Consider the following 24821-nt stretch of genomic DNA (forward strand, 5'->3'; position numbering starts at 1 on the left):
AGTCAGAAGGACTTATTAGTGGCACTTAGGTATCAATGTCCTTAAATTGTAAATGTTATTGTTTGAGAAGGATTAAAAGATGGCCTGGGAATCCTGCAAAATGAATATTATCAGGTGGTTTTATGTTTTTTATATGCAAATACACACACATTCCTTTTAAATAGCTGGTATTTTAATATCTCCAGAGTATCTAATACAAGGATGCTACGTCAAGTCTTTGTGTCCCGGTCTTTCTTAAATGTCATGGGGCCAGATTCCTTTTTGTATTCAAAAATACGCTTTCACAGTTTGGAAAGACGAAGCCTCTGAGCATTTCATTTGCCTTGTTTTTTTAAGGCTGTGGAAAAGAAGAAGAAGAAAATTGAACATGAAATGTGTTAGTTTTAGAATGCACACATCAGTATGGCCTGGTGTCCAACTCAAACCATTGCTACGTTCTTGGTTTGTGCGGTAAGCTTCAAGCTGCCCCACCGTACATAAAAAAAATTCTGTTATTTACAAAAGGATTGTACATTTTTGACAGTCCCAACCACCAGCCTTGTGTTTTTTTTCTTTGCTTTGCGTATGAAATAAACCACATGCTTCCTACAGAGCATTAATTAATAGTTAATTTGCAGCCCCCAACTTTTGTTGCTAAGTCAGACATTTGTGGAACGGGTTTTGTCCTAGTTTACGGGCTTTCTTGCCCCAGTTCTTAAGTGAATCACTGCAGTTGTTAAAGGTCGCAAAAGGGGATCACGTTGCCACCATCATAAATATGAAGCAGTTGCCAAATATTTGAATTTTGATCACAGGGATGCTGCAATGGTCGTAAATGTGAAAAACGGTCATAAGACACTTTTTTCAGTGCCGCTGTAACTTTGAGTGGTCATTAAACAAACTCTTGTAAGTCAAGGGCGACCTGTATAGATTTGTACATAGCCATTTTGTAAATGGAGAGACTGTCAGTAAGGGACTACATCAGGGGTCTTCAAACTTGGCAACTTTAAGACTTGTGGACTTCAACTCCCAGAATTCCTCAGCCAGCCCTGGCTGGCTGAGGAATTCTGGGAGTTGAAGTCCACAAGTCTTAAAGTTGCTAAATTTGAAGACCCCTGGACTAGAGGTATGTTTTGACATTTGGAACTCTTCCGTTTTTTAAAAACAAAACAGCAACAAGCTATTAGTGGGACACTGATCTGAACCAATTTATTGTCACTTGGGTGTGTAATCTCTGGAGATTTATTTTGCAATGTTCCCTATAAAGCAATCAGCCTTTCTCTGCCATTCTTCCTTGGAGTTGTTGGGAATAGGGAGACCCAGATTCTAATTCTCCCTTGGGCAAGGAAGCTGGCTGATTTAGCCCTAGATGGCAAAGTTGAAAAACATCTGTCTGGACCAGGGAGGCTGGTTGTAGCCCAAGTTCCTAAATGGAGAATATTTCATCCAGCAGTGAATTAATTCACACTCAGGATGTATATTCTCATTTACTGTATCTAGTACATTGTATTTCAATTCTATTTCTCAAAGGTCTTATACCATCTAAGCCAGTGCTGTGTTTTTGGTATTTTGATTTTAACCAAGTTTGTTGCTCTGCCCGATATTATCCCAGATGGGAAAGGACTGATGTTAAAAATCAATATTTGGAATATTGAATATTTGGAAGGATTACCTGGTGGTGCAACACTAAAAGCGAGTTGTTTTAAGTGTGCATCGACCTATTGCCACCTATGTATAAGCCTACATTCAACTTGTTTACTTTTATATAGCTGTATGTATTTTTTTTTTACAGTGGATGGAAAGTGGACTAATATTTCTCTCCTCTGTGAGAAGATTAATTTATACTTTGTAGAGAATAGGAAAGCAATAGCTTGATGCTGGAGAATGTTGGATTGTTGGACTTGAACTGTAGGCTTCTCATTAAGTGATGATGTGACTGGTAGATTTTGAGCCAGCTAGCCTTTCTCATAGTTTCGAGACTAACATGAGCGGCTGATGTTTCTTGGGAGAAGAAGCAATGTTAGAACAATGGAGAAATTTGCAGCTAAATTGGAAAACACCATCACTGCAATTAGCAATTTGCCATCCTCGTGTGCCTGTTTGCACAAGCTTACCCAATATGTGTGTGATCTTTTAGTGACATGGTAAATTTGGTATTTTATCCCATTTAGATTGGGCTATATTCTAAATTGTTTCTTGGTGTCTGTGGCTGTAAAATAGAGCCTGAACTAATTATGACACCAATCCCAGAAATTAATACCATTACCGAAGCTATCACTTGTAATGTTGAAATGGTCTTACAGATCCTGGATATATTTTTAACATCAGAAGGGCTGTCTGCAGGGGTTGGACAGCTGTTTGTTTGTTTTTTAATCACTTGCAGTCTTAGAGCAGTAGAGTACATAGATTATCATGCTAGCACAGACCTAACTGGAAAATAAGTGTTATGTAACATGTTGCCTTAGAATACGATGACTGAACTTGGATGTTTTGTAGGCTGTAAATATTTTCAAAATAGGTAAGGCTTTTTTTGATTAACGATTAGGGTTAACAGATCCTTTTGCTGTAGTTTGAGAAGGCCTGTGATATTTATCCTGAATCCTGTAGAGTTATTTGTAGAAAAAGTCTGTCTTAAAAAGTGCTTCTGTTGCTAACATCAGATGGAAATCTTTTCAGCATCCAATTTTATCTTTCATGTAACCTTGATGCAGGATTGTTTGGCCAATTCATTGTTTTGAGAAGTTGAAAACAAAATCTCCCCAAAGAAGGCGTTGGCAAAACATTTCTGTACTATTTGCCAAGAAAATTGCATGGATATATCCATGTGTTCGCCAGAGTTGATTTCATAGATGCATGTATGTTACCTATCCTAAAAATAGACTTGAATTATAATCAAACCAGACTGTATTCCATTCCAGTGTCTTTTGCATTCTCTGGCGTTCAAGTGTATAGAGGTTATATTGATACATTTAACGACTTTTACATACTTAATCTCTGAATAAAGTCAAAAATTGTAGATGATAAAAACTTTCCCAGATGGGACGATTTTGCATTATTAGTACGAACAATAAATCCTTGGAAGAATTCCTCGTCTATTAATCTCCCAAGAATTCTGGTTTTCTGGGGCGTCCTCCTTTGATCTGTTTGGTTTCTTCTGTCGGTAGACATAACTAAGTAACACATGAAAACATATTGCCTGCAAACCCAGAAGTGTGGCTTAGTCTTCTAACAAGCCAGAGAGTTAGTAGGTAATCTAGAGAAGGCATCTCTCTGGTTAGTTTTTCAGCTCCCTTTTCCAGGAGGAACAAAGTGGGATCTACTTTATTGCATGCATGAGTTTGCTTTGCTCGCATTAAGCCTAAATTCCCAGATATTCTGTTTATTATGAGATGTGAATGTTCCAGGTGTTTGTCGGCTGGGCTTAGCTATTTCATGTGCCTAAAGAGAGGGGTCCTTTCCTTATGCAACGGTAAGTCCAGTTGCACAATGAAACATTAAACTGACATTTAATAGCTAAGAGGATTATACTTATATGTCTTACCTGCCTATTTGTGGACATCTGTACTCGTAATCCTTTTTAGTTTCATTGGGATCTGTGGAATATGTAAATAACACGCAACATTCAGAATAACTTTAAAATCTGGGTTGTTTTTTTTAAAGGCTGGTCGAATTCCGTTTTTGAATTCGCCTGTTGGAGTCTAGTCTTAACATTGCCTGAATGTGTTAAAAAAAGGAAATGAATTAAAGCCAAGCACTCCAGATCTAGTGTGTTTAGGGGGTGGGGGAGTCCCCATTCTTGCACAGGCTCCACGTTCTAGTGCAGCGGCCCCCAACCTTTTGGGCACCAAGGACCAGTTCCATGGAGAAAGGTTTTTCCATGGACCAGACTGGGCCTGGTTTCATGTGTTGCCTGCATCCTGCAGATGGGGCTTTGCTTGTTTGCGTGGCCCGGTTGCTGGCATGCTGCGGACCGGTGCTGGTCCACGGACCGGGCGTTGGGGACCCTTGCTCTAGTGCAGGGGTGTCAAACTCAATTTCATTGAGGGCTGCATCAGCATTGCGGTTGCCCTTGGGGGGCTGGGTGGGTGCGGCCTACTGGGTGAGTGTGGCCTACTGGGTGGGTGTGGCCAGTTCTACATCATTCACATCAAGGGGCCTGGGCAGGAGTGGGACAGATCTGGGGGTCTCTTGCAGAAGGGGGTGGGACCGGGGCAAGTGCCAAGGCATGGTCCACCGGGGCAAGTGCCAAGATGGCCACCATAAAATTGTACATTGGCTCCCGGCCGGCCTGGGCCAGGGCCAAAGCAGCGGGGACCGTTCCCTCACTGTTTCCAGGATGGCTTCGCGGGCCACATGAAACCACTTCGCGGGCCGCTTCCAGCCCCCGGGCCTTGTGTTTGACATGTCTGCTCTAGTGAACCAATAAAGGAGAATATTTGTAGCTCTGGGTTGAAATGAGGAGTCCTTGGTGCTCTCTGAGCTTGGTTGTTTTCTTGCAGACATTTCATTACTAGCACTGATGAGGTTACGGTAGTTTGGGCAAAGAAACATCTGCAAGGCAGCAGCCAAGCTCAGAGGGCACCAAGGACCCCTTATTTCTAGTCTGCTTTAGGGGACTGGGGAAGTGTAGGGGACCTATTCCACAGTCAGAAGAAGTGTCATAAGAAAATTTCAGGTTCCACAATTTTAGATTTCACTCACTATTGATCAGTACTGATCGTGCAACTGATTTAAACTTGAATTGCCTTTGAAATAACCATCATGTTTATATCAGATATAATTGGGGGGGGGATGAAGTTTTGGGAGAAAGGGCGGGTCTGCTGGTCACATTCCTTATGACGACTTTCCTTCCTCTTCTAGAACCCGGCCACCATCACCAGGATACTCCTCAGTCATTTCAACTGGGATAAAGAAAAACTGATGGAGAGGTAAGTGAGGTGGTTTCTTTCTCCTGGGTAGCCAGAATAGCAGGAACTCACTGTTGTGATTCCGACTTTCTTTAAACAAATGAGGCATGTTTCTTTAAATAAATGAGGCATGTTTGTGAGCCAAGGCCCATCATGGCTTGACATTTGAGGCTACTTAGAAATCAAAGAAGCCCATTGAGGTCTCTTGGGAGGAGAGGGGGAAAAATGTGTCCTTACATGGACCAATTATTGGAAAAGTATTTGGTTTGGGCTTTTGCAAAATTCCTTACACAATTCATAAATTCAGCCTGGGTGGTATAGTTCCATATCTCACATAACATACTTACAAAGCGTGTGGGTGCCATTGTGCGCCCCCATCCTTACCAAAGATACTAACATTTGGAATTTGTTGTGGAATAAAGATAAGATATCAGTAACATGAGAGAAAGAGCTTTTTTATAGAAGCAGTCAGTATAGAGGCATAACTATCGGCTATAAGAAGCTATCTTAGTATCAGAACTAGCTCAGTAACATTTGTTAGGGTTATAATGTGATTTCAGCCTCATCTGTTGGGTGGACCAAAATATGGTTGCTTAGTTAACAGGCTGGTGAAATGCACCTTGGAGTAGTGTGATAGAAAAATCTAAACTTGGAACAGCTCCTAAAATAGCTTTCTGAGTTAAAACGCTTAACAAGCAGTTATACTCAAGAGCCTCTCTTATCATTATAGTTAATTCACTGGCTTAATCTAGTTGCAATTAATCATACCGGCATTTTTTTTTGCAACTTTCCCAAGAAACCTTGGAGTTGCACCCAGAGCTGAGAGGTTGGCCTGTTCAACATTTTTTTAAATATTAGGGCTTTGTAGGCATTTTGAATAATTTTTCATATTGGAGAGCTTATCCACAAACAACGGTTTTCACTTTCAGTTTTTGATTTACAATTTCAAATAACTTTGAGGACAACGTGGGAGGCCAGGAAATGTTTATTCATATCCAGTTTGACATTTTTTTCCAGAAGCATAACTTTGGATGCTGAACTAATAGGCATTTCTTTGGAGACTGTTGTGAAAATGTTGCGTTGTCTATAACAGTTTTAATTTAATGTTTGATTGCTGAAGGCAGGGTGTGTTTGAAAGCTTTAGCACACGGGGCTGCAGTCGTATGGTTGAATTTTTTTTAATGTGTTTATTGATTGGTTATGGGTCATCAAATGGATGCTTAGTCATTGTGATGACACTGATGTTGACTTTTTGTGATGATCTTTCTCCAGGATGTTCTGTCCCTAGCCTGGCCCTTCAGGTCTGCCAACAGTTTTCTCTCCCCCGCCCCCCCTTGCCATTGTGTCAAGTGTCTCCTTGGCAAGACTTCTAATTATAGCTTGTATTTATTTGTAATTTTAATGTGATTTTATATACTTATGGTTTCATTTTATTTTTGTAAGCTGCCCAGAGACCGAAACCAAGCACACACATTAGATTTGTAGACTCAGCAACAGGGATTTCTGCCCTGAAGTGACCCTTTGAAGCAGGAGATTTTTGAAGCAGGGTGGCCCACAACTTTTTCCCCAGTGCATTTTGCTGTTTAAAAAAAACAAACACACAAATGTATGCAATTGTTTTATGGATTTACAGAACCAAGACCATCTGCCTCCTCTAGCTAAGAGATGAATTAGAAGGCAGGAAGTTTGGATACAGATCCCAGAGCCTCCTGCATGCTGGCTGGAATTATTTTCAGGATTGGTTTTTTTTTTTTTTGTTTTTTTTTTGGTAGGGTTTGTTTTTTCAGAGAGATTTTTTTTTTAATTCATTCGACTTCATTCTTGTTTCGGTAGGTACTTTGACGGCAACCTGGAGAAGCTGTTTGCAGAATGTCATGTCATTAATCCTAGTAAAAAGTCTCGAACACGTCAGATGAACACCAGATCATCTGCACAGGATATGCCATGTCAGATCTGCTATCTCAACTATCCGAATTCGGTGGGTGCCTTCCAAGTTGTGCAGTCTGTAACTTCTATCTATCTGTCTGTCTGTCTGTCTGTCTGTCTATCTATCTATCTATCTATCTATCTATCTATCTATCTATCTATCTATCTATCTATCTATCTATCTATCTATCTATCTCAATCTATATATCTGTCTATCTTTGTCTATCTCTATCTATCTATCTATCTATCTATCTATCTATCTATCTATCTATATCTATATATCTATCTATCTTTGTCTGTCTGTCTATCTACCTCTATCTATACCTATGTCTGTCTGTCTGTCTGTCTGTCTGTCTATCTATCTATCTATCTATCTATCTATCTATCTATCTATCTATCTATCTATCTATCTATCTATCTATCTATCTATCTATCTATCTATCTATCTATGCCAATAAATGCCAAATGCAGGTTGTCCTCAAATTAGGACCACAATTGAGCCCAGAATTTATGTTGCTAAGTGAGACATTTGTGAAGTGAGTTTGGCCCCATTTTATGACTTTTCTCGCCACAGTTGTTAAGTGAATCGCTGCAGTTGCTCAGTTTAGTAACCCGGTTATTAAGTGAATCTGGCTTCCCCCACTGACTTTGCTTGTCAGAAGGTCGTAAAAGGGGGAATCACGTGACCCCGGGACACTGCGACCGTCGTAAATGTGAGTCAGTTGCCAAGCATCCGAGGGTAAATCACGTGACCACGGGGGATGCTGCAGCAGTCATAAGTGTGAAAAACAGTCATGGGTCCCCTTTTTCAGTAACTTTGAACGGTCACTAAATAAACTGTTGTAAGTTGAGGACTGCCTGTAAATAATACCTATCGGTAATATCTAAAATCTTGAGGGGAAAAAAAGAGAAAAATGCAGCTATTCGTTAACGGGGGGCTATTCAAACTCGTTTTTCTTCTGCAGTAGAAGAGACATAATTATATACCAATGATTTCTGGGTTTTTTCCCCCTCATTAAATATCTCCTAATTTCATTTCCCTCTCCCGTCTCTCTGGTTATGATGTCTTGTGATCAGATTTCTGCTTCTTAAAGAGCTTTGAATATGCTCCTTGTATGGGGCTTTAGAGACGAGTAGATCTGCTCACATATAAAATGCTTGAAATTCATGCTCATCAGAATCATAATACAGCTTCTCTGGAGCAGCAGAATTGGAAAGTGCAAATGCTGGCATTACAATTAAAGCGGGAGAATTGTTAAAAAAAAAAAAATCAGAATTGGTGTCTCCCATAGTTACCTATTTTGATCCCAAAAACATTCAAAGTGACCTCTCTGGATCAGATCACGTTTCCTCAGTACAGGTACTTCTCATCTAATGACGGGTCGTTTTACAACCGTTCAAAGTTACAATGGCCACGGAACGGGTGCTTGATAGCCTGTAAAACGACCGCAGTTTTTGTTTAATGACTACTGTGAAAAAAATTTTTTTTTATACTCCCGGGTCATGTGTGTGCCTCAACTTATGACTGTAACAACTTCTAGGGGTGATTCTGGGCTCAATTACAGTCGTAGGTCGAGGACAACCTATCCCTGTACCCTCAGAATATTGGAGGTGCTTGATTGACCAGTAGGTTTGGCAGATGCTTTAGATGGGGATATGCTAGGACAGGGGTGGGCAACCTTGGTTCTTTTATGACTTGTGGACTTCAACTCCCAGAATTCCTGAGCAGCCTGGCTCAGCTTGGAAACCTCTCCCTCTCCCTTCAGCATGGCTGGCTCAGGAATTCTGGGAGTTGAAGTCCATGAGTCATAAAAGAGCCAAGGTTGCCTACCCCTGTCAATTAGGACAAAGCAGGGCCTAAAGCTCCCAACATCTGGTCCTATCCAGCAGCATCACCAGTTCTAAACGTGTGGCCTTAATGGGAGATTTGGGCGACTATGCCAGCTTGTTCACTTTGCCATCTTAATTTCAATTTTTGAGTGTGAAAACCTCAGGAACTGTGGCAGCATGAATTGGGATAGTGGGGTCAGGATGTTTGTGTGCATTCCCTGGCACTTTGGGTCTGGGCAGGGGTAGGCAACCTTGGCTCTTTTATGACTCGTGGACTTCAACTCCCAGAATTCCTGAGCCAGCATGGCTCAGCTTGAAAACCTCTCCCTTTCCCCTCAGCATGGCTGGCTCAGGAATTCTGGGAGTTGAAGGCAACTCCTGGGTCAGGGGCTGCTGGAATGAATGTTTGTGGCAGACCCTTGGTGTGTGTGTGTGTGTGTATGTGTGTATGTGTGTGTGTAGGGTAGAAGACCTCCCCAAAGCCCATGAGTTCAGTTGCTGTGCTGTGTTACTCTGAACTTGCAAAAAGATGGTGCCGTTTCAGAGCTGTGAAAACGAGTAAAGCTAATGATGATTTGTCTTTCCAGTATTTCACTGGCTTGGAGTGTGGACACAAGTTTTGCATGCAGTGCTGGAGTGAATATTTAACTACCAAAATAATGGAGGAGGGCATGGGACAGGTAAAATTCTTCCTTCTTGTGTTTACGCTGAATTAACGATGTTAAAGAAAGGCCTGCATCGTGCTCCAGCTGTTCCTTTGCTGAGCGCCCAACCTCCTCCTCCCCCCCCCCAATTGGGAAGCAGCTGAGAATTTGCATTGTTGACACTTTTCAGAAGCACAAGCATTAGAAACTGGGAAGTTTGCAACTGAGAAAAGCCGGGTGGGACCTTGGCTGGCATATCTCGGGCTTCTCTCTCCTATGGGGATAACGGAAGCAGAGAACCAAAGCCCATCTCAGATGTCCTGGCCCTCTGGAACGTGGGAGGAGGAAAGCCAGCTTGGACTAGTGGTTACATGTCTGTGGAGATACTTCGAAAGAAAGCACCTTTGGGACTAGTGGTTAAGGCACCCGGCTAGAAACCAGGAGAGGGTGAGTTCTAGTCCTGCCTTAGGCATGAAAGGTAGCTGAGTGAGCCAATCACCAGGAGACGGTGAGTTCTAGTCCTGTCTTAGTCATGAAAGCCAGCTGGGTGACTTTGGGCCAATCACCAGGAGAGGGCTGAGTTCTAGTCCTGCCTTAGGCATGAAAGGCAGCTGGGTGACTGTGGGCCAATCACCAGGAGGCTGGGAGTTCTAGTTCCTCCTTACGTAGAAAAGTCAGTTGGATAACTTTGGACCTGTCCTCCTCTCTCAGTCCTTCACAGGCTTCTTGTTGTGGGGAAAATAGGGGGAGGCACATAATATTGGATATGTTTACTGCCTCAAGCTGTTTGTAAAAACAATAAATAAATTAAATAAATAAAAAATATATGTCTGAACTTGAGAGAATTTTGCGGCAGGGCCACCCTTTTTTTTTTTTTTCTCACTTCACTACCTTCCTTCCCTCCTTTTTTCCCTTACTGCTTGATAATATGCCAAAGCTCTCGTTAGCCATTTGAATTAATTTCTTGCAAAATAAAATAAAATAAAAATAGGGCTTTTGCCATTTGGCAACGGACCTGCCTTCCCCTTTCATGTTTGGGGAGGTCCGGGACTCCGCCCTGGAAGCCCTGGGTGACTTTTGACTTCTCTCTTGCTTTCAGTCCGACCTACTTCACAGGTGGCTGCTGTGGGGCGTTAAATGAAAGGCGCCTTAAACTTCTGATGAAAAATAGGAATATAAGCAAAATAAATCGGCACAGTCTTAACGCTGGTCTGGAATTGAGAAAAAAAAAAGCTTCTCTGTAGAATTTTCTTAGCGGCATCAATACCTAAACTAATCAGACGTGTTTTTCTTTGTCTTCTGTTTCTTCCCGTCGCCTCTTGGATGTCCTTGCTAGACAATCTCCTGCCCGGCTCACGGCTGTGATATCTTGGTTGATGACAATACAGTTATGTAAGTGTTGCGGTTGACACCATTTCAATTAACACTTGCATTTTCTTGAGCTTAATGCCCGTTGATTGGCTCCACCTTGTATGGAGGGATGAGTCAATCACATCGTTTAACATCCCGGGACTCTCGTCCCTGTGGGCCTCCCAGGAACAGGGAACTTCTCCCATCAAAGTGGGCTTTTGCGGCCCGCTTCTTCCTCTCTTAGCTTGCTTTGGAGCGAAATAGGAGGCATCCAGGGAACAGCGTCTGATAATACTGAAGGCAGGATGTACATACGAACAAATTATGACAAGTATATTGGGTCACCTATCAAGGTTTTTAAGTCACTCCTTTCACAGAAAGCCTACTAAGAGGGTCTGTTGCATCACTCTTAGAGAAAAATGGCATCTATTGCAGGGGCTTGTTCGGCTTACCGTGGTGGCGCAGTGGTTAGTATGCAGTATTGCAGGCTAACTCTGCATTCCCACTGTCAGGTGTTCGATTCTGACCAGCTCAAGGTTGATTCAGCCGTCCATCCTTCTGAGGTCAGTAAAATGAGGACCCAGATTGTTGGGGGCGATAGGCTGACTCTGTAAACCGCTTAGAGAGGACTGTAAAGCACTGTGAAGCGGTCTATAACAGAGGCCCCCAACCTTTTGAGCACCAGGGAACAGTTCCATGGAGAGAGGTTTTTCCACGGACCTCTCTCCATGGGTGGTTTTGTGTGCTGCCTGCATCCCGCAGATGGAGCTTTGCTTGTTTGTGCGGCCCGGTTGCTGGGAGTTGGGGACCCCTGGTCTATAAGTCTAAGTCAGGGGTAGTCAACCTTGGCTCTTTTATGACTCGTGGACTTCAACTCCCAGAATTCCTGAGCCAGCTAAGCTGGCTCAGGAATTCTGGGAATTGAAGTCCACGAGTCATAAAAGAGCCAAGGTTGACTACCTCTGGTCTAAGTGCTATTGCTAAGTGCCTAGTGCTACTTGCTCCATTGTTTGATTAAAAATGAAGATACAACATCAGGCACTTCTTTTCCTACACAAGTAGTCCTTGACTTATGAATCGCTGCAGTGATTAGTAGCACAGTTGTTAATTGGATCCAGTTTTCCCCCATTGAATTCGCTTGTCAGAAGGTCGCAAAAGGGGATCACATGACCGGGGACCCTGCAACGGTCATAAAGATGAGTCAGTTGCCAAGTGTCTGGATTTTGATCCCATGACCAAGGAGTTGCGTCAGAGGTCGTAAATGTGAAAGGCGTTCATTTTTTCAGTGCCGTTCCAATGGACGCCAAATGGAGTACTGTTAGTCAAGGACGCCCTGTACTTTGGCTACAGGGTCATGATGGGAAGGGAGCTGAATGGAAGCAGATAAAGGGACGAAAGGCTTGAGAAGAGTGGCGTAAACGTGGAAAATGCTTTGAACTTTGAAGGTGGTGGTTGAGGTTCTTAAGGATTCTTTCTCTTAAGTCACCCAAAATCGGGGGCCAAACTTCTCATTGCTGTTTCCACAGCTTTGAAGCAATGCAGAGTGACTCTCGAAGCCCAAATTGGGTCATCTAATAAATCAGGGGTCTTCAAACTTGGCCCTTCGATGACTTGTGGACTTCAACTTCCAGAATTCCTCAGCCAGGCACATGTGCCTGGCTGAGGAATTCTGGGAGTTGAAGTCCACAAGTCATCCAAGGGCCAAGTTTGAAGACCCCTGCTTTACAGTGTTGGGCTCTTGCGTAATCCTTTCCAGCAATAAAATGTCGGGTTTGAATTAATGCATTTGGCCCTTTTAAGGTGGCTGTTGTAATGCTGCCGAAGTGATTTTTCTTAGTAGTCTTTTCTAGCATTTGCATATTAAACTGAGGGTGGGGGGAGATTACATTACTCCTGGGGAGTAGGGGGTTCCCACGTGTAACTCCTGTAAAAGGTTGAGCCACTCGCTTCCTAATTTGTAAACCTGAAATCATCCAATTAAAACCGTGTGAGTTTAAAACTGCCTCAGGCAAACACATTCATTTTGGTCTGGCATTTGACTGAGAGTGGACATTCTGCAGCCAGGGTGCCCCTTTCAGAAGGACCCTCTTTCCTATAAAGATTTAATTTGATTTTTTTCCGGTGGTACCATAGAACAAATAAGAAGATAGTGTGGGGAAAGCCACTCTTTCAAATATTGGAGCTTTATTGCTAAATGAGACTGTTCTTTTCCTTGAAAACACATTAATTGGTTACAAGGTTGGACTCCTAAGGTAACAAGGTTTTCTGAATGGAATATTATCTTTCTCTTCTTTTTGTAGGCGCCTGATCACAGATTCAAAAGTTAAATTAAAGTACCAGCATTTAATAACTAATAGTTTTGTAGAGGTGAGTGTTCTGTTTAAAACTGTATGCTAACGTGACTGGTATAGGGGAAGTTCTTCCTTTTGTTTTAGGAACCCTAGATATGCTAGAAGCCGTTTAAATATGTGGGGGGCTGTTGATTGATAGCAGTGTTCACTTTTTGGTGCCATTCTCGGCTTTTGATGCCGAAATACTCGTTCTGGGTGCGAGTGTCTTTAGCTAAACCACTGGCTCTAATGAGACAACTTGCCTCCAGAAGCTGTGAATGCTCCAACACTGGAAGTTTTTAAGAAGAGACTGGACAGCCATTTGTCCGAAATGGGATAGGGTTTCCTGCCTGAGCAGGGGGCTGGACTAGAAGACCTTCAAGGTCCCTTCCAACTCTGTTCTTCTATTATTCTGTTTGTCAGACAGCATTAAAAAAGTTACACTATTGCTTTGGCTCAAAATCTAAAATTCTGATCCACGTGAAGGCCACGATTTTACGGAAGTATTTTAGCCACTTGGTTTGGTTGACTGTTTCCAGAGAAACCACTTAACTAGCTTCTTATATCTTCATCATAACTTGGATGAGTTTCTTGGATGAAAAGCGAAACGTTTTCAAAGAGGAAAAACTCCCCCGAGGAAGTCCAGTTGCCTTTTGGAAAACCATCTTTGGGACCATTTTAGGACTTGCTTTTAACTAGTGCTGTGCAATTCTCTTTGAACATGAAGAGAGGTTCATAAGATAACAGCAGGGTAGGTCTCCATCGAGATGGAAGTTTTGGATAAAGGATTTCTGGCAAGAGAAGGGAGTGAGGTGGACTGTTAACAAGCCATCTTTCAGTGCAATCTGAGGCTGTGCAATTTCTGTTCTTGGCTTTCTCCGTGCTAACCATGGGTGGGTTTGTTTCTTCCAGTGCAATCGACTGTTAAAATGGTGTCCTGCTCCAGATTGCCACCATGTTGTTAAAGTACAGTATCCTGATGCCAAGCCTGTTCGCTGTAAATGTGGCCGTCAGTTTTGGTAAGCAGGTTGGATGATGATAACACCATTTTGGTACGTTGGCTTGGTAGGGTAGCTGTGTGGAAATCAGTCTGGGATCCCGTGATAGCAAACCCAAGTGAACATGGGCTGCTGAATATTTGGGGGGTGGGACAGGCAGATGCTTGCTGACTGCCAGTCATCAGTGAAGCTTTGTGGGTTATAGCAAACTATATCTTAAAAAGATCCGTTGTTTCAAGTATTGCTTACCTGGAAACCTGTCTTAAAAATATTTTTAAACGTTTGTTGCAGTTTTAACTGTGGCGAGAACTGGCATGATCCTGTTAAATGCAAGGTGAGCTTTTTAAAGCTTTCTGGGGTTGCATCTAACATGTGGCAGTATAGAAAAGTAATATAGCTTCAGGGGATAAACATAGCAGCAGCAATACATGAAAGGGTCTTAGGATACCTTGGAAATACAGTTTTTTGAAGAGTAGGCCAAGAGACAGAGGGCTTCACTTCACGCCCACTTCAGGTTGCCCACCCACTTCATATTTTGTATGGGCCCCCCAACCCCTTTTCCAGAGAAGTTGGGATGAATCATTTAGAATCAGGGTGAACAAACACAGTTCTCTGCTTAGAAAGCATTTTATATCAACTGAAGACAAGTATGATCAACTCAGCATGGCAAGATTTGAAATTCACTTCTATTTCCTCCTGCTTTTGGGGGGTCCTGAGAATGATGCTTTGGACCTGAACTGGCTTGAATGAGTAAATAAAAGTTTTACGATTATTTCTCAAGATGATAGGAGCCCATTTGCATGTATCCAGCTAGTTATTTCATTCACGAGACAAGGAATTTTAAATGTTATGATAGCTGTAAACTTTACGCCCGTTGATGTTTTGTTTTCAATCCTGCTGAGCCCTTTCTTGCCTCCTCCCTTTTGCTTTTAGATGGTCATTCATTCCTCAAATGTTTTAAAATAATTTTAAAAAATTGTTGTTTTTTTGCCAAGTTGCTTATTGTAGAGAAGTTGAAGGGCATGTCCCCTATTTCTGTAGGTTGTCCCTTACATCCGATGAACTGTTAATTTAGGAAGCCTGCAATGATTCCATTAGAACAATTATGATTTTTTTTCCCCTCTCCCGGACAGTGGTTGAAAAAATGGATTAAGAAATGTGATGATGACAGTGAAACTTCGAATTGGATTGCAGCAAACACAAAGGTTTGGTGGTTTGTTTCTCTGGCTTGACACCCTCACAATACAGAGTCTCTTTTCTCCCTTACGAGAACGTTCCGTGAAATCTGACAGTTCCTTTTGCATATAGTGAGTGATAATTTTTCCCTGTAAACAATAGCTTCTGTGGTTTCCTCTCTTTCCAACTCAGATAACTGGAGAGCCAAAAAGTACCAGTATCTATTATGCCTAGGGGTTTTTTTTTAAATTGCTGCAAAATCAAGACTTATTGTCTAACTGAGGAGAACTAACAAATTTGCACTTATTGAAGGCGATGCAGATCAGGAATGTGTCCGTATTTGTGGTTTCTGGAAACGCAGGAAGGTGTCTTCTGCTCTGCTCTAGTCTAGCTATTGATCCATGGCTGCATTGATCTACAGTGCCTTTGTCAGGGTCCAGGCAAATTTTTACCCAGTCCTTCTGTGCAAATTGCAAAATACAAGGCAGGGCTTCTAAGAGATACTCAGCCCTTTCTAACCTCAGATTTCTGGAAATGGGTCCCGACTCATAACTGGTAGCCCGTTTGATGCTTTGTAGATATCATAAGCTGTTCCACAAACTCTGCACAGTCTTTCAGTGTCGGTGGCGGAGAAGAGGAAGTGGTTAAGGCGTGTAAAAAAAACAAAATACACGGTATGGAGAAAGTAGACGCGCTTTGCTCTCTCGGAATACTGAGATGGGGGCCGTCTGGTGTACCTGATTCAAACCATTGTTTACACAGCCCTCTGGACTTTATAACTTCAAGTTGGGGGGGGGGAGTGATGGTCACTTAATGTGAATAGCTGTGATAGGAATTTGGATAAATTCAGGAAGGATAGGTTGATTGGAGAATTTGTAGTCTCAGGCTCACGATCCACATACCGAAGTAGGGGAAAGAAGGGTGAGGGGACGGGTTTTTTCTTCTTCTAATGAGCATCCTGGCAACATTTTGTTCCCCAGAAACAAAAAAAAAAGGCTGGACTACGGTGGTCCTCCCCTTGATAGACAGCTGCTAAGTATCTTCACCGCTCTTCTCCCAGGACTTGCCAATGTGTTCAAGATTCATTTCGTATTCTAAGCCGGTGTTTCTCAACCTGGATCATTTTAAGAGGTGTGGACTTCAGCTTCCAGAATGCCCCCAGCTGGCATGGGAGTCGAAGTCTGCACATCTTAAAATGGCCCAGATTGAGAAGCACTGTTACAAGGCCTCGTTATAAATTAAGAAAATTAGTGGTAGGTTAATCTTATCGGTAATTGACACAGAGACTAAACGGTGTAACCGCAGGAAGATTTTTCTACAAAAGCTGCCATTGACCTGGAAGCAGTGGAACTCTTATTGCCGGTGTTCTCAGTATACAAGGCCAACTTTTTTTTTAAAATGCTTTATTGGTTTTTAAAACATAAACCACATAATAGTTGGTTAACAGTGTGTTTGCTTGGTTTACATTTGTAAAGAAAAATAGTGATCAGTTGATTTCTATAATTCACAATCCACATGTTCAAACAGATGTTTCTTTTTTTCTTAAATATTCTACAAGGCCAACTTCTTGTGCTGTTTAAGGTGGGAAGCCATTCGACAGCTAAATGTGCAGTCCAAAGAACATTTTAATCTCATCCACCCTCAACTGACTTATCTCCCTTCAGTTTTATTTTTTTTTTAACTAATAATAGGGATGATTAATAATAACGTTTTGAATAGAAAGAATAATGGCCTGCTAGTTTTTGGTCTCACCACCCTTCCTGTTGTCTGCAGGAGTGTCCCAAATGCCATGTGACCATAGAAAAAGATGGCGGCTGCAACCACATGGTCTGTCGGAACCAGAATTGTAAAGCAGAGTTTTGCTGGGTGTGTCTCGGCCCATGGGAGCCGCATGGATCTGCCTGGTATGTTTAAATAAATGCTTATGGGGGTTTTTGGGCTGTTGGATGGTTAGGAACATTTTTCTATAGAAGGAGTGAGCCTCAGCAGATAATTGCTGCATATGGATTGTGTGTGTGTGTGTGTGTGTGTGTGTGTGTGTGAGAGAGAGAGAGAGAGAGAGATTACTTGTGAGAAGATAGGAACTGGAGAGAAGCCCTAGTCCAGTTTATCTCAACCTTAGCAATTTTAAGTTGTGTGGACTTCAATTCCCAGAATTCCCCAGCCAGTGTGCGCAAGAGGTTGTAGTGTGAATCATTCAAAATCAGTTTGAGCAAACAGGCAGTTCTCTGCCTAGACTGCATAAACTGAAGAAATATCGTGGGATCGGCTCAGCATGGTGTGATTTGAGATTCACTTCTAACTATTTCACAGTGGTTTTTGGCATCCCGAGAAGGATGCTTTGGACCTGATATGGTTCCTCTTGTTGGCTGGGGAATTCTGGGAATTGAAGTCCACTCACCTTAAAAGTTGTCAAGGTTGAGAAATCTCTGCTCTAGTCAGCTGTAGGCCCTGAAGGCTAGCAAAGACATCACAAGGGATTTTGTCCTGTTTACAATAATATGCGAAGGAAGGGAAGGGAAGGGAAGGGAAGGGAAGGAAGAACTTGGACTGACAGATAGAAATAAGAGCGATCGTTTTAGAAATCTACATACTCATAAACCTCTTTCAGGTACAACTGCAACCGCTACAACGAGGATGATGCCAAGGCAGCAAGGGATGCCCAGGAGGTGAGTTCATCACTCTTGGCAACCCTCTGCATCAGGAAGCTGTTGACTGCTTGCTCCTCTCTCTCTTGTTGACCAGATGGAGCACGTGGAGTAGGGTTAGCTTCCAGCCTTAAATCCACAACAAGTGGCCAATTTATTCATTGCTTCCCGATGTCAGAGTTCCGGCTAATTTGTAAAACGAGGACACACGATGAGCTTTCACGCTTTCACCCTTTCTTTCCTTAAAGCAGTTCTTCTTGAGATGTTTTGCTGTGGGTAGACTTCGTACGCTGGATGGTGTTGCTCTTTAGGTGGCTTCTTTTTATTATTTTACATTCTGGCTGCACATCATCCTTTCTGCCTGGAAGAACCTTCCTCTCCTGTGTCTTTGTGGAGAAACCAAGCTGTTAGATCTTTAGTATTGTGAAAAAGGCCTGCTGTCATTCCCATTTATAGGCCACCCAATCCGTAAGAACTCTCGGCAGTTTACAGATCTTAAAACTTTCAATCGCGAAGGCTGTTTCTCTAGGCTGCAGAAAACTTGGAGCCTTCAAGATTTGGGGCTACGCAGAGGGTCACCTTTTTATCCCCCATCCACTCGAGCGCCAGCCGTTTTTCAACCACCCACAAATAAATACACCCTTTTCTCCAGCATGGAAAGAATGGAGAATCCACAGATAGGTTTTAGAAGTCCTCTAGCCCAATTAGACCAATCAATCAAAGTTGCCACGCCCCTGCTGGACTGGACCATGCCCCAGTTTCTTTTTGGTCAACAACGCCCCATCTAAATAAAATTTGGCCAGCAAGCAAGCTTGAAAATCTTTCCGAGTCTCTATGACCTTATGAAATTTGAGCCGCTTAAGGTTATTTTGAGTTAATTTGGGTTTTGTTGGCAGGGGATGTTGTGTCGGGTGGTGTTCCGGGCGGCAGGGCCAGGGGTGGGGGATCAGATTCGGAGCTTCACCTGGAGAACTTGCTGAACGAGGCAAAGTCTGGGCCCGCTCTGCCCCTGTTTTGCCTGGGGCTCCCTTCTCCTTCCCACGGGGAGCCCCTCCGGATTGCCCTGCTTTAATTCTCGCTTTTCCATCTCGCCTGATGGGGAATTAAACGCAGCGCTCGAGAGCCGCCTTGCAGCGATACCTCTTCTACTGCAACCGTTACATGAACCACATGCAGAGCCTGCGCTTCGAGCACAAACTCTACGCCCAGGTCAAGCAGAAGATGGAGGAGATGCAGCAGCACAACATGTCCTGGATCGAGGTCCAGTTCCTGAAAAAAGCGGTCGACGTCCTCTGCCAGTGCCGTGCCACGCTCATGTACACCTATGTCTTTGCCTTCTACCTCAAAAAGAATAATCAGTCCATTATCTTTGAGGTAAGAGGCCCATCCGCGCCCTGGGAATCTTCCGGGATGCTCGATAGTTCTGTCCACTGGCCTGGGATTGAGTTGGAGAATTACAACGCAGATCATACAGGTCTAGCCGGGCTTCTTGGTGCTCTCTGAGTTTGGTGGTTTTCTTGCAGACGTTTCCTTACCCAAACTAGGCAACCTCATCGGTGCTAGAAGAGAGTAGGGTGGGAGGAGGAGGAGGAGGGAGAGAACTGTGAGTTTCTTGATGATTTCCGAGCTTGGTTGTTTTCTTGCAGACGTTTCCTTACCCAAACTAGGTAACCTCATCAGTGCTAGTCCTCCCTCTAGTCTAGCATAGTCACAGAGCAGAGAAGCACTCCCAGTAACAGCTGCCTCCACAATATAATTGGAAGTGAATCCAGACGTCAATGGTCGCATAGACTACAATATGAGAATATACGCCACAGTACAAATACAACTCCTCCCTACCCCAGTCCATTAACACATAATGCATTGAACCACAAACTTAAAAGAGCAATTGCATTTGAAGGGTCCTCTCTGAGCTTGTTTTTTATTGTTGTTGTTGCAGACATTTCATTACCCAACGAGGTAACAAGAGTCTTGGCACTGACGATGTTATTTAGTTGGGTAATGAAACGTCTGCAAGAAAACAGCCAGGCTCAGAGAGCATCAAGGACCTCACAGTCCTCCTCCTCCCCCTCCTCCTCTTCCTTCTCCTCCTCCTCCTCCTCCTCCTCCTCCTCCTCCTCCTCCTCCTCCTCCTCCATGCAAACCCCACTCCCTTCTAGCATTGATGATGTTCCCTAGTTGGGTCATGAAACATCTGCAAAAAAATAGGCTCAGAGAGCACCAAGGACCCCTCATTTCAACCCTGAGCTACAAATATTCTTTATAGGTCCAGCAGGCAACTTTGTACAGGTAATCCTCGACTTAACAACCATTTCATTTGGCGATGGTTTGAAATTACAATGGCACTGGTTATAAGTCAAGGACTTTCTGTATAACAAACCAAACTTTCTGAATCATCAGGGTGGGAGCCATTTGGATTTCTGGGGCAGAGGGTGTTTCTCCCAGATAAAAAGGCACCTGGACAGAGATGGCATCATTGATACTGTCTAGTCAAATGGATTTGAAGTGCTCTCAGACTGCCTGATTTTACTGGACAGGAAGAAAGTAGGTGGTTCCTCAAATAACCGGGCCTTTTATTTTCAACGTTGTGTTAACGTAGTTCTGTTTTTATGCCAAGTATCTTAATCAGATTTAGGAAGACAGATGTTTCCTGATTTCTTTAGAGAAAAGCCCATAGGGGAGAAATACTTTAAGCTTTGAAGAGGTTCCAAAACCGCTCTAATGCCTGCCTGCTAATGGAAAATACTAAACTGACAAGAAGGGTTGTTGTTTTTTTTTAAAAAAAATGCTATTCTGTCAAACTCAAAGAGTTACTTTAAGTTTTTATCAGAGTGTTTTGCCTTTTTAGAATAATCAAGCAGATTTGGAGAATGCTACCGAGGTCCTTTCTGGGTACCTGGAACGAGATATATCTCAAGATTCACTGCAGGATATAAAGCAGAAAGTGCAAGATAAATACAGGTAATCCTTGTTTCGGACAGTACGGCTCAAAATATTTATCACTCATCTTGAATTAAGCTACACAAAGGTTGGTTGGCAGGAAAACGTATTCCTCCCGCGGTCACTTTTGATCCAAGCAAATGTTCAAGACAGTTGAAGTGAAAGAAAACCCCAAACATGCAAAAGAGGAATTAAATTAACGGTTAAAACTTGGGCGAAAGAAGTCCACGTTCCTCTCCTGAGAGATGGAGGGCCCAGTTCAGCTTCTGAAGGATTGTATTCTATTAAGTCTGGAAGCTGATTGTGAAAATGGCTCCTCTGTTGTGCTGAATAAAGCACATGGTGGGGGCCTCAGCAGAAGGATCGCTCCTGCAGGTCTTAATCGCTAGATGGGTTTGTAAAGCAGGGTCACCGCCTCTTAACTCGGTATTTCTCAACCGTGGCCACTTCCAAGACATGTGGACCACAACTCCCAGAATTCCCCAGCCAACATGGCTGGCTGGGGAATTGTGAAAGTTGAAGTTCACAAGTGTTAAAGATGCCAAGTTTAGAGAACCCAGCACTCGAGCAAAATATGGCTGGCTGGGGGATTCTGGGAGTTGAAGTCCACACATCTTAAAGTAGTCACGGTTAAGATATATACGGTTGGAAAATAGCTTGACTCCCTCTTCTTTGGGGCAACCCCTGAGATATTGGAACACTGCTATCGTGTCCCCCTTGTCCTTCTCTTCATTAAACTAGACATACCCAATTCCAGCAGCCGTTCCTTGTAGGTTTTAACCTCCAATCCCCTGATCATCTTTATACAGAGAAGAGCAACAAAGATGATTAGGGGACTGGAGGCTAAAGCATATAAGGAACGGCTGCTGGAACTGGGTATGTCTAGTTTAACGAAGAGAAGGATGAGGGGGGACACGATAGCAGTGTTCCAATATCTCAGGGGCTGCCCCAAAGAAGAGGGAGTCAAGCTATTCTCCAAAGCGCCTGAAGGCAGGACAAGAAACTAATCAAGGAGAGAAGCAACCTAGAACTAAGGAGAAACTTCCTGACAGTTAGAACAATTAACCAGTGGAACAACCTGCCTCCAGAAGAGGTGAATGCTCCAACACTGGAGGTTTTTAAGTAGAGACTGGACAGCCATTTGTCCGAAATGGTATAGGGTTTCCTGCCTGAGCAGGGGGTTGGACTAGATGACCTCCAAGATCCCTTCCAACATCGTTATTATTATTATTATTATTATTTATTTATTTATTATTATTTATTATTTATTATTATTATTTATTGTTTGAACTCCACCGAGGCAAGAATTATTTGCACACGACTGGCAAGGCCACCCCCCTAGTTTCTCAACTCTACCCAAAGGCAAAACCTTGTTGCTTTTAAATGTATTAATGCCCGGAAATGTTTCCGCCTTGGCACCTAAAGGCTCTCGCCTCCCTTTTTCCTTGCAGATACTGCGAGAGTCGACGGAGGGTGTTATTGCAACATGTGCATGAAGGCTATGAAAAGGACCTGTGGGAATATATTGAGGACTGAAAAGTGGCCTGGATAAAACGAACTCTTAAAAAATCTCTTCCCATCTAGAGTGCTCATACCATTAAAACAAAACCCACCCACGCAGACACAGGAAAAAAAAAAAACAAGGGGCCACCCTGCCTATTAACACCGCTGGTCTATAGTACCGGAATTCTGTTTGTTTGTTTTTTTTTTCTCTTTTTGTTAATGGAAAAAAAAAATTAAGTAAATTATATTGTAATAAAAAAAAGGTAGATAAACCATTGTACAACAGTATTCTAGGTGGCCAGTAAGTGTGATAGGCGCACTAAAAAAAACAAAAAACAGCCCGCCCGACTTTTAACTCGTAAGGTAACTCCCTTCTCCAAGCTGACTTTTTCTCTCTCCTCCTCTGCATATGACCGATGAAATTTAAAACAGTTTCTTGACACTGCTGTACATGTCCGGCCAGCCATTTTGATGTACTTTGGTATGAGATATTTTTTTCCCCTACGCCCCCCCACCTCCCCTTCCCTCCTGTAACAAATACACACCAGTTCATGGGTGGTGAATGTCGTTTGGCTTATTGTAAAGATGATTTGGGGTGGGGGGAGGGGAGGAGAGCAGGGGGGAGGAAGGGGCACCAAACAAGGAAAAAAACCACACACACACACACACAGACAGAAAACCCTTTGTATATGACTTTTAAAAAAAACAAAAACGAAAAACAAAAGAGGAGAACACAGTATTTTTCAAAATTGTAAATAGCGCATATGCATGGATAAAAAAAAAAAAAAAGCAAGCGTGGCACGTGTTTGCATAATGTTTAATTACAAAAAAAAATATTTATTCTTTAAAAACCTTCAAGATGTCTATTTGCCGTGCATTTTTTTTTTCCTTTTTCTTTCTTTCCCCCACCCCAGTTTGCTTTTTAATTCGGAGAGGGGGAATAGGGAGGGGGCAGTGTGTGCTGCTGTAAAGAACTCATTCTCTGGCTCAAACAAGATAAATAGATGGGGGTTTTTTTCCAGGGGGGGGTGGTGGTTCCTCTTCTTCCGCCCCCCCTCCTTGCAACCAGTTGATCCCTTGTTCGGGTGTGTTCCTTGCTGGCAACGGATACCATCCCTTGGGCACTTCCAGCTTTCTTGGTGTGCGTTTCCCGTTTGGAAATCAAAAGTGTTGTATAATTCCGGCTGCCTTTTTTTTTTTCTTTCGGCTTCGAACGGTCCCATTTCCTCCCCCCCCCCCGACCTCGGCCATTTGCCCGTGCAAAAATCCAGTATCTTATTCTGCGACTGGCTCTTCATTCATTCATAGGAAGCTTTGGGCATGTTGGGTTAAAGTGTCTGCGGAACATTCCTTGTTAACGTGTCCAATTTTGGAAAGGGTGGGGGCTGCTGGGAAAAACTGGTTGTTGGCGAGGAAAAAGTGCCTGATGCAGCAAACACCTCCCATCTAGTTGCAAGAGTCTGTAGCGGGGTTTCGGAACCTCAGGAACGTTAAAAGAGAGGTGGACTTCAATTCCCAGAATTCCCCAGCCAGCTTTGCTGGCTGGGGAATTCTGGGAGTTGGAAGTTCACACCTCTTAACGTTGCTGAGGTTGGAAAACTTTCTGGAGCCATTGGGTGTTTTTGTTTTTCCTGAATGAGGACTAAATCATGAATATCCTATGATAACATTTATAGTCTCATATTTTTTTGTAATAAAAGTTATCTTCAAGCACCGTTTGGAAGCTGTTTATTACTGTATCGGAGCTTCTTGTAGTGAGTTTTCCCAGCCCGCTTATATGGCAGTATTTCTACTTTCAAATTCAGGGATGGTGGGTGGGTGGGGGAGGCTGGATGTACCCGAAAGTCTAGCTCAGGGGTCTTCAAATTTGGCCCTTTGATGACTTGTGGACTTCAATTCCCAGAATTTCTCAGCCAGGCACGCTGGCTGAGGAGTTCTGGGAGTTGAAGTCCACAAGTCATCAAAGGGCCATGTTTGAAGACCCCTGGTCTAGCTTATTTCCTAAAGGGCTGCTTTTCTGATACTTTTTTCCCCCTCTTTTTTTTAAAGAAACTATTGTTAAGTTTCCAAGGATCTGTTCAGCTAATTCCATGTGTGCCTGTGACACTTGTAGTTGTGTGTTAAGGACAGCCCGCTCGCCCACCCCCTGGCAAATATTTCTGTAGTTGCAGGAGGTGTAGGGTTGAGAGACTCAGTTTCCTGTTTTGGCAGCTCAGCTTTACATCTGATGAGATTTAAGACCTGGTTTTGGTTTACCTGGGGAGTTACTAAAACAAAACCCCAAATCATCTCCTTCAGAATAAGGGAGGGGGAGAGAGAGAAGTTGTTTTCGCTTTGTGACTTCCTACTTGGAATGAAAGTTTGGAATTGGTCAACGGTTTTGGAAACTAAGCCTTCCAAAAATGTCTGCATTCAAGGGCAGCGCGCGCCTGTTGTTGCTTGAACGGTGAGGTTTCCTGCCCTGCTCCCGGCTTCATCTTTGCATGCTCCCAACAAGACATGACAAAGTGCTTCCAATCCAGTTAAGTGCGGGTGTGTGTCTGTGCGTTTTGTGTTGGTTTTTTTTTTTTTTTTTTACCGGCCCTGCTTG

At 43.1% G+C, this 24821-nt stretch overlaps 1 protein-coding gene across 1 annotated transcript; it reads left to right on the forward strand.

Annotated features, from left to right (window-relative positions):
- The first annotated feature begins 4840 nt into the window (after positions 1-4840).
- On the forward strand, positions 4841-22724 carry ARIH1 (ariadne RBR E3 ubiquitin protein ligase 1). Its single transcript, XM_015827052.2, has 13 exons — positions 4841-4907; positions 6720-6864; positions 9230-9322; positions 10623-10678; positions 12937-13003; positions 13879-13985; positions 14256-14298; positions 15098-15169; positions 16914-17044; positions 17752-17809; positions 18902-19162; positions 20637-20749; positions 22180-22724. Exons 1-13 carry the CDS (start codon positions 4900-4902, stop codon positions 22262-22264), a joined length of 1239 nt encoding a protein of 412 aa, XP_015682538.1. The 5' UTR covers positions 4841-4899; the 3' UTR covers positions 22265-22724.
- The last annotated feature ends 2097 nt before the right edge of the window (positions 22725-24821 follow it).

The sequence above is a fragment of the Protobothrops mucrosquamatus genome, unplaced genomic scaffold (genome assembly GCF_001527695.2).
Source record: "Protobothrops mucrosquamatus isolate PMUCROS unplaced genomic scaffold, P.Mucros_1.0 scaffold3467, whole genome shotgun sequence".
NCBI lineage: Eukaryota > Metazoa > Chordata > Lepidosauria > Squamata > Viperidae > Protobothrops > Protobothrops mucrosquamatus.